This window comes from Typha latifolia, chromosome 9 (assembly GCF_019914945.1).
Source record: "Typha latifolia isolate L0001 chromosome 9, TyphaL0001v2, whole genome shotgun sequence".
NCBI lineage: Eukaryota > Viridiplantae > Streptophyta > Magnoliopsida > Poales > Typhaceae > Typha > Typha latifolia.
Window position 1 is genome coordinate 8,394,504 of NC_133094.1, and position 12,470 is coordinate 8,406,973.

Sequence of the window (12,470 nt, forward strand, 5' to 3'; positions counted from 1 at the left end):
ACGCTAAGAGTACAACCATCAGCCGTCACCATACTCTGTCATATGCTAAGAGTATGTCCAGTATTAGTCCGGACCAGATACCGTTCCAGCCATCACATCATATCATATACACATGTACTTTTATGATTTTCTATACATGATAAATTATATGCATATATCCAGTATGATAACAGATCATGCAACTCAGAAATTTAGGTGGTAAAGAAGCCAAGAGAAAAATGATACAATGCTGACTCTAATCATGTATACTTTTGCTAGTCTATCACATGCATACTCATGATAGAGATCATCTCGACATAAAAACTATAACAGTATAATCATCTCTATATATCACGAATGTACTCATATCTCAGATCAGCCTAATCAAATGTATGATAAAATATGCTTGACTGAAATCATCTCTAGATAAAATCATATAATCATGCTGGAGGCCAAAACATGCATGTACATAAGATATAATATATCCTAATTTGATAAAGGCGTCTAGGGGATAAGACTACTCATAGTTTGATCAGAAGATACAAACCACGCATCTCTCACGTCCGTCAGATAACCGAGTGACACTCATCACTAGCAAGGTCCACGGGGTCTCAAATAAGGGGTTCAGGATCTGAAAATATTCAAGTAATATTAATTAGTCGTTTATCCAATTAAAATTAGTTCAAATAGAATATAAAGGTTTATTTGATTTAAAAACAATTCTTTTACTTTGCACATAACTAGATTCACATTATAGGTACGATTCAAATATTATGACATACTATTATTATAAAATGCTAGTTATAATATAGGAAAAAGGTTCGTTTCTTTTTATTTAATATTCTAAATATATAATTATAAAGTAAAAGCTAAATAATTATAAATGGGATATAAGTATAGATAAGATCTATTTATAATAAATTTATATTTCTTAGTCTATTTTGATTAATTAGAAGTTATATAGTATTTACTTAATTATGTAAAATAATTAATTAATTAATGAGACTAGTATCTTATTCGACACACAATAGTATATAATAAATTGTTAAGATTACTGAAATTGCATATATTATGAATATCAGTACATAAATCTAATAATTATAATTTACAACACTATCTATTAATCTAAAAGAAATATAAATACATAGTTACATCAAAATAAGTATTATCTATATTTATGCATAATATTTTATAACCTAGTTAATCATCTATTATACTAATTATAATTAATAATCATAATGTTGAAGAATATATATTATTATTAAAATAATTAATGTCTAAATAATTTATCTACATTAATTAAGGGAGTAATACCTAATTAAATAAATGAATGAATATAAAATAAAGTAGATAATAAAACAATGTCACTAGTCTTTGGGCTCGGCCCAAAGATCGCCGCTATAGTCTTCGGGCCGAGCCTAGCACTGTGCAGAAAAGAAAGGAGTAGAAACAGAGGAGGAAGAAGAAGAAAGAAAGCAGAGAAGGGAGGAGAAGAAGAAGAAGAAGAAGAGAGGAGGGGAGCTGAGGGAAAGAAAGGAGAAAGGAAGAAGAAATAAGAAATAAGAAGAAAGAAGAAGAAGAAGAAGAAGAAGAAGAAGAAGAAGAAGAAGAAGAAGAAGAAGAAGAAGAAGAAGAAGAAGAAGAAGAAGAGAAGAGGAAGAGAAGAAAGAGAGGAGGTGAGGGAGGAGCTTGCGGACCCGGGCCGGCGGGGATGGCACCGGCCGCTACTAGCCAGCCAGCGGCCGGCCTCTTGCCGGCGGCTCGGCTCCGACAAGCCCGAGCTCGGGCGAGAGAGAGAGAGAGGCATAAAGAGATAGGAAGAGTTTCTCACCGGCGGCGGCGGGCCGACGTTGGCAACGAGGAGTGCGAAAGAAAGTCGAGAAAGAGTGGAGTGAGAGAGAGAGAGAGAAAGAGAGAGAGAGGCATAAAGAGATAGGAAGAGTTTCTCACCGGCGGCGGCGGGCCGACGTTGGCAACGAGGAGTGCGAAAGAAAGTCGAGAAAGAGTGGAGTGAGAGAGAGACCGAGAGAGATAGATAGATAGAGAGAGAGAGAGATTTAAAGAGAGAGAGATTTAGAGATTTAGAGAGAGAGAGAGAGAGAGGAGGCGGTGGAGGGGGGTTGCGGCGGCGCCGGGGGTCGCCGCAGCCAGTTGGCCGCAGCCCGTTGGCTGCGGCAGCGACAGCGGGCGCGTGGCGCCCCCACCACGCAAGCTGCGTATGCAGCTTGCATGGGCACGAGGTCGTCCACAGTGTGGTCGGTTGTGTCGTGCACAATTTTTTTTTTTTGGGGTTTGGGTTGTTATAATATTATTCGTGAATCGAAGGCTATGCAGTATTTAATGGAGATGACAAGGCAAAATATAGCTAAATTTTATTTTTTATCGAAAAGTATTTGCTGAAAAATATAGTACTCGTATGGTTAAGAAAATTGAAGATGCTTTAGACATTTATCATGAAAAAACTTGTTTGTCAATGCCATTCTGTTTTCTATTTTTGAAATTTATATCAACAGCTTTGACAGAAGTTATGTTGTGAATATTGAGAAAAGGAAATTGTAGTTACTATGAGTATGATAAGGATGAAGCGTAAGGAGCAAACCTATGGTTGGATTGAGGGTTGGATTGGCTAGATAGTTTGATACGTTGTAGCTAGTGAATATAGGCTTCCATTACAAATTGCAGGGGTATTCATGCAAGGCCTAGAGCTGTGTCCCAGTTCTTTACAGTTGGAGCAGCTTTTCTTTTGTCTTGTTTGGTTTTCACCCTATGACGGTTTCCTTTTCTTTCCTTTTCGACTACGTTGAACTCTCACCAAGGGAGGTATTTCAATCTCATTTAAGGGACCTAGTGGCTAAAATTTCCTTGATGCAGTAGGTGGAATTGAGTTTGAATATATATATATATATATATATATATATATATTTCTTATGTGAAATATTTTTGATCAAGATGCATAAAGTTTAGAGCAGCAACACCGTGTATGCATGAAATTCCAAGGATATCCCACTCATGGCAACTATAAGTTCTTTTTTCAATGTTCACAACATAACTTCTATCAAAGCTGTTAATTCAGAATTTAGAAACAGAGTACGGAAATGACATTGACAAATCGAGCTTTTTCATGAGAAATGTCTAGAGCATTTTCAATTTTCTTAACCATACAAGTACTGTATTTTTTGGCAAATATTTTTCGATTAAAATAAAATTTAGCTATCTTTTGCCTTATCATCTCTATCATACACTATACAAACATATACTTCGAGTTACGAATAATATTATTTAGGCTTTTAGATATGTTGGTTGTTAGTATAAAGTATCTTATATCCAGAAATCAATAATTAGCTCAAGAACTTGTAAGAATTTTACTTATGTAAGCATAATGTTGAGGATACTCTTATTTCATCTGCTCTATTAGGTAATTGAACTCTGTCTTCATTTAAGCTTGTGTTGCTGCCCAAAATTTATTATATTGAGAAGAACCTTTTGGAGTATTTGAAAGGTTTCAGGAGGGATGCACTATACAATATCCATTATAAGTTTTAGGAAATGTATCTTTCACTTCACGAATCAGTCATTTTTGCTTATCTAATAATATCGTCATCCGCTTAAATGGTTCAATTAATAACTGAAGATGATATAAAACTACGTCAATGATTTAGTGTTTTCAGCTTCTGCCAAATAAAATGTTATTTGAAGGATTTGATTATTGATATCTAAATTAGTCGCAACAAGTAAGCAATCATTATACTTGCTAGTTAAGAAAGTAGCATCGATGTCGAGCAATGGCCACAAATATGACTTGAATGCAAATATGCACCAAAAGCCCAAAATATATAATGTCCACAATTAGCCCATTGAAGTTTTGTTATTGTATAAGGATCCCTCTTTTTAAGCTGATAGAGGTAGCATTGCAACCACTTGTAAGATTCCACATAATTATTAGGATCTTTTCTATTGCCTTTCATTTAGCGCGATATGCCTTATAATAACATACTGAAACACTAAATTTTTTATGCATGTCAATTTGAATTATTTTGTGTGTGTATGCATTAGTATTTTTCAGCACTTGCTCAAATACTTCATCATGTATGGATAAACTTATACATTGCTTATGATCCCTCCTAGATATACCTCTGCTGCATGCGGTTGTCAAATAAGATATTTTATTCTAAATGTATCAACACCCAGTACCTTAATAGCTTTTATCTTCCTTAGACATTTCTCTAAAAGTGGAGTACTTAGGCCACATCATTTCAGTGGATGGTGTAGCGATGGATCCGAAAAAGGTTGCATGCATGATCGCTTGGCCTATTCCTACTAGTACCACCGGATTGAGAGGATTTTTGGGGCTAGATTGCTGATGCATTTGAGTGCCCGCAAATGATGGATTGCGGCAGAAATTGTTGGAACACTTCCACCAAACTCTAGAGGCTGGTCATAAGGGTGTCTTGAGGACTTATAGGAGAATATCACAGAGTTGCACGTGGTCAGGATTAAGGTGGGATGTGAAGAGTTTTGTCCATACTTGCGAAGTCTGTTAAAGGGCTAAGGCCACCACATTGAAACCGGTCAGATTACTTTAGCCTTTACATATATCGGACCGTGTTTGAGAAGATATTTCTATGGATTTTATAGAGGGTCTTCTGCTGGTACATGGTTACTCCGTTATCTTTGTGGTGGTTGACAAATTGAGCAAGTATGCACATTTTTCGATATTATCACATCCGTTTTCAGTTAAGTCGGTGGTTGAAATTTTTGTTAGAGATATTGTTCGGTTACATGGCATGCCACGCATGATTGTCTCAGATCATGATCTTGTATTTATGAGCGACTTTTGGACAAAGTTTTTCAGATTGTAGGGTACTTGATTGAACTTCAGTTCGGCCTACCATCCATAGACGGACGGCCAAACCGAGGTCGTTAATTGACGTATTGAGCAGTACTTAAGGTGCTTTGTTAAAGAGATGCCGAGACGACGGTTAGAGTTCTTACCGTGGGCGGAGTGGTCTTATAACACCGCCTATCATAGCAGCATTGACATGACTCTATTTGAGGTGGTGTATAGACGCACGGCTCCGACGTTATGCGCTTATGATCCAGTGGCATCAGCAGATCGGACGGAGGTGAACTTAGCGTTGATGGATAGAGACGCCACATTGAGGAGGTTGCGTGCTCATCTTAAACTTGCTCAAAATCGCATGAAGCAAGTTTATGATCGTAGCCATAGGGAGTAGGAGTTCGACATCGACAGTTGGGTGTTTGTGAGGGTACAGTCGTATCGACAGGTGACCTTAGGTTCGATGCGTAACCAAAAGTTAGCTCATCGCTACTTTGGTCTGTTTATGGTGTTAGAGCGTATTAGTCCGGTTGCATATCGTTTAGAGCTGCCGGAGGGGTCGAGAGAGCATCCTGTCTTCCATGTTTCATTGCTGAGGGAGTGGATTGGAGATCATGCGATCGTTGGATCAATTCTATCAAAGCCATTGGAGGAGACAGAGATCGTAGAGCCAGTTCGTGTACTTGCAAGATGTCGACGACGACATGGTACCGGATTGAAGATGGATATTCTTGTTGAGTGGCTTGGCAAGCCACCAATGAGGTGACATAGGAGTTAGAGACTAATATCTTAGAGCGTTTCCTCGACTTTTCATCTTGAGAGCAAGGTGGGAAAAGCGTGGTGGGCTGATACGTTTAGTTAGGATCTTTTCTTGCTGTATTAAGTGTTTATTTTTATTAAAATAAAATTTCTGTAATTCGCGTTCGAACGCAAGTGGGGTCGCGTTCGAACGCCCTTGCGAATGCCTGCATTAGGTTTGCAAATACAAAGAACATATTGTGCGCTCGAACGTGGTCGGGCAAGTTCAAACGCCCGCGTTCGAACGCCTCCATCGCATTCGCACATACATAGAATGTCTTTTGTGCGTTCGAACGCGATTGGGCGCGTTCGAATGCAATCAGCAGGAATCTTCTAGAATTAGGGTTACGTATTATTTTAGGACTTGTTGGCTAGCCTCTATAAATATGTGGATGGCAGCCAACTTCATAATGCTATTGGAATATTGATTTCTTGCCTCTCTATCATCTATCTAGCCTAAACGCCTCTCCTCCCTCTTCGTCATCCTTCCACCTCTACCGTTGATAAGGTTTCTCCTAACTTTTAATCTCTCTCGACTGTCGAGTCACCCCTCTTCTTTGGGAAGACATTTCTATGGACTTCATAGATATTTTTCCGCTAGTACGTGGTTATTCCATTATCTTTGTGGTGGTTGACAGATTGAGCAAATATGCGTACTTTTCGACATTGTCACATCCGTTTTCAGCCAAGTCGGTGGCTGAAATTTTTGTGAGAGATATTGCTCGGTTACATGACATGCCACACACGATTGTCTCAAATCGTGATCGTGTATTTATTAGTGACTTTTGGACGGAGTTTTTCAGATTGTAGGGGACTCGATTGAACTTTAGTTCAACCTACCATCCACAAACCGAGGTGGTCAATCGAGGCATTGAGTAGTACTTGAGATGCTTTGTTGGAGAGATGCCGAGACGATGGTTGGAGTTCTTACCGTGGGCGGAGTGGTCTTACAACACCGCCTACCATAGCAGCATTGGCATGACTTCATTTAAGGTGGTGTATGGACGCACGACTTTGACATTACGTATTTATGATCCAATGGCATCGACAGATCGGACAGAGGTGGACTTAGCATTGATGAATAGAGACGCCACATTGAGGAGGTTGCGTGCTAATCTAAAACTTGCTGAAAACCGCATGAAGCAAGTTTATGATCGTAGCCATAGGGAGTAGGAGTTCGACATTGATAGTTGGGTGTTTGTGAAGGTACAGTCGTATCGACAGGTGACCTTATGTCCGATGCGTAACCAAAAGTTAGCTCATCGCTATTTTGGTCCGTTTTGGGTGTTAGAGCGTATCAGTCCGGTTGCGTATCGTTTGGAGCTGCCGGAGGGGTTGAGAGTGTATCTTGTCTTTCATATTTCATTACTGAGGGAGTGGATTGGAGATCATGAGGTTGTTGTATCAGTTCTATTGGAGACATTGGAGGAGATAGAGATCGTAGAGTTAGTTTGTGTACTTGCTAAGCGACGACGACAACATGGTACTAGATTGGAGATGGAGATTCTAGTCGAATGGCTTGGCAAGCCATCAGATGAGGCGACATGAGAGTTGGAGACTAATAACTTGGAGCGTTTCCCCGACTTTTCACTTTGAGGGCAAGGTGGGGGAAGTATGGTGGGCTGATACATTTAGTTAGGATCTTTTCTTACTGCATTAGTTGTCTATTTTCATTAAAATAAAATTCCTATAATTCGCGTTCGAATGCAAGTGGGGTTCGAACGCCCTTGCGAACGCCTGCATCAGGTTCACAAATATAGAGAACGCATATTGTGCGTTCGAATGCCTCCATCGCATTCGCACATACAAAGAACGTCTTTTGTGTGTTCGAACGCAATCTGGCACGTTCGAACGCGATCGACATGAATATTTTAGAATTAGGGTTACATATTATTTTAGGACTTGTTAGCTAACCTCTATAAATATGTGGATGGCAGCCAAATTCATAGTGCTATTGGATTATTGATTTTTTTTGCCTCCTATCTTCTCTAAACTCTCTCTCTTCTCTCTCTTCATCATTCTTCCACCTCTACCATTGGCAATGTTTCTCCTAATTTCTAAACTTCCTTAACTCTCAAGCCACCCCTCTCCTTTGGGATCTTGACCACTTCGTTCCTTTCGTCTATATCCCTTAATCACATCTACCATCCACCTTCATCTTCATACCCATTCATAACTTTAACATCTACTTCACCCATCACCACCACCATCACCCATGTTATTCTGCGTTTTTGTCCTAGTTGTAGTTCAAATCTGTGAAGGGCGTATATAAAAGTCGTAGATCAAGAAGTTACAAATCTAATCCACTTAGTTTCGTAATTTTCTAACTATAGGAGAATATTTAAAGAATATTTTTCCACGATTGTGCGGACTACTTGCTAGAATAAATTTAGATCTTAAAAGATTGTTCTGTAACCTATCTTTTGGTACAAGAACCCATCAATATCATAAAAATAAGTATGAAATAGATATGACAATCCTGTCAGAGATACTTTGAGGAAATGTGGGGATCTCTCGGGAGTGGATGTGACACCATTAAAGAGATGTCTCAATTCATGTACTACATTTGTTATTATTACATTTGGCTTCATAATTAAATTACAAAACTAATCATTTCACATGTTAGCTTCATATTAAATATTACTATGTAATAATATTATGGTAATATAGTAAAGATTTCTTAATATTTAAACATCCATCTATATAAGAAGAAGAAGAAGAAGAATTGGTGATATTGTAAAATATTATGTCTTTAAGGCTAACTTGCGTATCTATAAAATTATTCAGTTTTAACAGTATTTTAGAGATATTGCACATCAACGTAATGGAGAGAATTCTCCTCCTCGTTACTCCATAGAAAGAGTTGAAATGTGTATTTTTTGTGCAACATATTTATAAGTATTTTATAGATGTGTAAAATATATAATAAAAGATCATCCAAGAACCAGATAGAAGCATATTTTTTTTTAAACATAGAAGCATACGTTATTTTGCACATGTTTATGAACTAACATAGTTGATATATTTTTAAAAAAAATGTTAAAACGAAAAAGCATAACTACTTCATTTGTCGATTAAACATATCAAGAAATTATATTAAATAATAATTTTTCAATATATTTACTCGTGTACCAATATTTTTTCTTTTCTAGTGTTTTTTGTTGTGAACCACGGTGAAAGAGGAGCTCTTAGCTAGTAAAAAGTTATTAATTTTTTTTTTGGAATAGAGGAGAGAGCTAATAATTATATATTATTATTTATTTATTGTGGATGAATTTGATTAGAAAAAAAATAGTTAAATATATTTTAGCCACCTATGTCTAAAATCACTTTACCCTCGATATTTTAAAAGGTTTCAAACTAGTCCCTATATTTATAACTAAAGTGAGACTGTTAAATTTTTTATTAAATTTAACTAAATAATATGACTATTTGGATAATTTTGCTGTATTATATTAAAATTTGTCTTCTCTAATAAATACGATAAATGTATTTTAGTTATTTTGATGTCAGTTAAGTTTAACCAAAAAATTAACTGTTTCATTTTTTTAGTTATACTTGTATAGAGACCGGGCATAAGTACAAAAAGTAAAATATATTTAACTAAAAAAAAAAGAAAAAAAATATGTTTTGCCCGGTTCACGACCCCCTTAAACTATTTGGGATTTCCAAACTTGGTGTTAAAAGAAAAAAAATGTTAGAAAATCTACTCTAGACATAATCAAAGGGCCCAGCCCGCCCGTGCCCGGCCTGATTTGCCCGGACCCGGTTTAGGCTCGTCCCGGCCCGAGCCCGAACTATCCATGGGCAGTACGGCCAGCCCTTTGCCTGCCCGACCCTGCCCGAAAGCCCGCCCGTTTGGCCCGCAACTAGGCCCGCCTGTTCTGTTACAGTACTTTGCCCGTCTGCTACAGTAATTTATTGCTACAATAAAATTTTTTTAGTATTGTACCGTTTTGCATTATTTTAAGCACACATTTAAAATTTTTTAATTTATTTTTATTATTTTTTAAACGAAGGAATATAAATTTTTTTTTTAAATAAGCTAATAGTTAAAAAAATTCTAAAAATAGCTAAAATATGGGTTGGGCTGAGTGATTGGTTGGTTGGGCCGGCCCGGCCCAACCGACTAGCCCGATCTCTCACGGGTCGTCGGGCGGTAACGGGCTAGACTATTCTAGCCCGGCCCGAACCCGGCCCGAGTGATTGGTGGGTCGGACCGTGAATAAATACTTAAGCCCGGTTGGCCCGAAAAGCCTGGCCCGAACCCGGCCCGGCCCGCCCAATGATAATGTCTAATCTACTCTCCACCGTTTCCTGTATCTAATCCATCTTTCTTCTAGCATTACTTCCCTCCTCCCAAAATGCTACTTGCCCCTTGAGGCTAGAGTCCTCTCCTCCCTCTCCCTCCTCCCAAAATGCTACTAACATCTAGAGCCCTCTCCTCCCTCCTCCTCCCCTCCTCCTCAATCTCCAAGCTCCCACCTTTTCTCCTCCGCCTCCCTCTCCGCCCCTTCTCCACCACCGCCACCCCTTATCCCCTCTACTATGAGCTCGTCCACCATCGCCCCGTCCGTCCTCCACGCCCTCCTCCCTCTCCTTCCTCCAAAGACGATCAAGCCCTACCCTCCTCCTCCGATGGCCCTCCTCCCGACGAAGAACCGATAGACCGCTCCAAGCGTCGCTACTACCGGAAGCGCCGGCAGCGCATGCTCGGCTCCGACGACCCGGACTCCTCCTCGGCTTCCGCCGATGCCGAGTTCGTCGAGCTGAAGCCGGAGGTGGTCGAATTTCCCCGCCTCCACGCCCGCGAGGAGGAGCTCTACTTCTACGACGCTTTCGCGCTCCCATGGGAGAAGGAGAAGCACTACCGGATGGTCTACCAGCTCGAGAAAAAGTATTTTCCTGAGCATTCGCTTGATAAGGCCTTCGTGGACCCTGCTGCGGCGGAGCCGGAGGTGGTGCAGAGAGAAGGGAAGAGGAAGGCTACTAAGAAGAAGAAGGAGGAGGATGATCGTGTTGGTGGGGGTGGCGAGAGGGATGAGAAGGCTTTGGTATTTTTTGATGAGGGGGCGACGGAGAGGAAGAAAGAGAGGCCCTTGGGGGATGTGACAGAGAGGAAGGTGGAGGAGTTCTTCAAGTGTTTGAAGAAAGTCCCCTGTGCCGGGGAAAGGGAAGTGGTGGCTTCTGCGGTGGAGGTGGTGGAGCCGTACCTGGCGACCAGGAGGTCTGGGCTTCCACCAAGATGGGATGGCCCATCGGGTACTGTCGTGCTCGTGGACAAACCTAAAGGTAGGTAACCTTGTTGGTGTTTTTCTCTTACATGCCTGTTGCATTTTAATCTCTTGATTCATTGAGGAGGACAACTGTGGAAATGGTTAGGGAACATCATGGAATGAGTATACAAGTGGGAGTCTTTTTTGTTGAGAGTTTCTTGTGATCTTAATGCAGATAGGGAATGCCTTGTGATTGGAGGATTCAAGTATATATATGTGGTTTGGATAGTGTCTCCCGTAATGTAACATGGCAGAACTTCCAATTTTCTTTTAAGAGCATGGCAGAACTTCCATTGATACTGGAATTTGTCCCTAACCACAACTAAAGGGGAATGTGAGATGACTCTGGGTTTTGTTCATTTATAACATGATTTTATTGGAAATGGCATGTATTGTTTTTTTAATGGGCCCTTTTTACATGATTTCCACTGAGAACTTTTCAAATACCAAAATTGTCACTATATTCTTCAAAATAACATAATTGCTATTGACTTTCAAAAATAATTTTCTATTGTTAAATACTTAAATCTAACTAATCATGGTTAAAAACTTAACCTGGATTATGAAAAGACAATTTATCCATCATATAAATTTTTTGAAATGATTGGAAACTATCTAATATTATGCGGTATTATAGTACAAGAGGATGTTGATTAGGATCCAACTGTCTGATATTTTTTATGAAATTAGTGCTACATATTCAACATTCTAAAGTTTGATAAAGAAGGGTAGTATCTTCATTTATTTGTATAAGTTAACTTTAATAGTCACCAATTAGGAATATTTCTGAATATTCCTTCAAAATAACAATAATGGAATTTCTGGAAGAGTCCAATGATTTTGATGGCAACTATGATATTTAAAAAAATGTAGTGGTTATTATGATATTTGGAAAGTTTTCAATGGCAACTATGTTAAAAAAATCTTTCTTTCCTTGGAATAACTTATTGCCATTCTATATAACTGTAACTTTCTGCAGAACTTTTCTGAGCTGGATTAACATTAGAATAGACTGCCTTGGACCATATAACCTGCTTGGCTTCAAAGCAAAAAATAAGAACTTTAACTAGAGTTAGGAGTAAGAAATCTAACAAGAGTCAAGGGTAATGTGCATGACCTGAACCTGTTGAGCTTTCTAATCTAGAACAAGATGTTATGTACAACTGACCTTCAGGATAAAGCTAGGTTCAATGCAGTAAGATGCTACTGGATGTTGTTTCCACTTTCCAATAACAATATGTGCCTGCATTTATCCATTGGAGTGTTTATTTCTTCTAATGTTTCACGATCTAAAGGGATTGTGCCATTTCCTTTTAGATTTTGTCTTTGAGCTAGTTATGCACTTATCTGAATGTATGTGCCTTCATTCTGCCTTTTGTGATGATTCATTCACTCAGTCATTGGTTTCCTAGTTTCTCTAGTGTTCATGTGCCATTGGTATTAGATTATTAAAAGCTATATTCTCTTTTCTTTACCCTGCTTGTCAGTAGAGTGGATTTAACAACTTTTTTATGTAAGACAGGATGGACTTCATTTACTGTCTGTGGGAAATTGCGGCGCTTAGTCAAAGTGCAAAAGGT

The 12,470-nt window shown here is 38.9% G+C and overlaps 1 protein-coding gene across 2 annotated transcripts in view; it reads left to right on the forward strand.

Moving 5' to 3' along the window:
- Positions 1–9,939: 9,939 nt before the first annotated feature.
- Positions 9,940–12,470, forward strand: part of LOC140794932 (uncharacterized) — a 28,991-nt gene continuing 26,460 nt past the window's right edge. Inside the window, exons 1-2 of one of the 2 annotated variants that reach the window (XM_073147217.1) lie at positions 9,940–10,906; positions 12,413–12,468. In XM_073147217.1, the coding sequence (XP_073003318.1) occupies positions 10,033–10,906; positions 12,413–12,468 (930 nt within the window). In that variant the 5' untranslated portion in view covers positions 9,940–10,032. The remainder of the gene's footprint in view (positions 10,907–12,412; positions 12,469–12,470) is intronic. The other variant, XM_073147218.1, reaches the window with a different exon arrangement.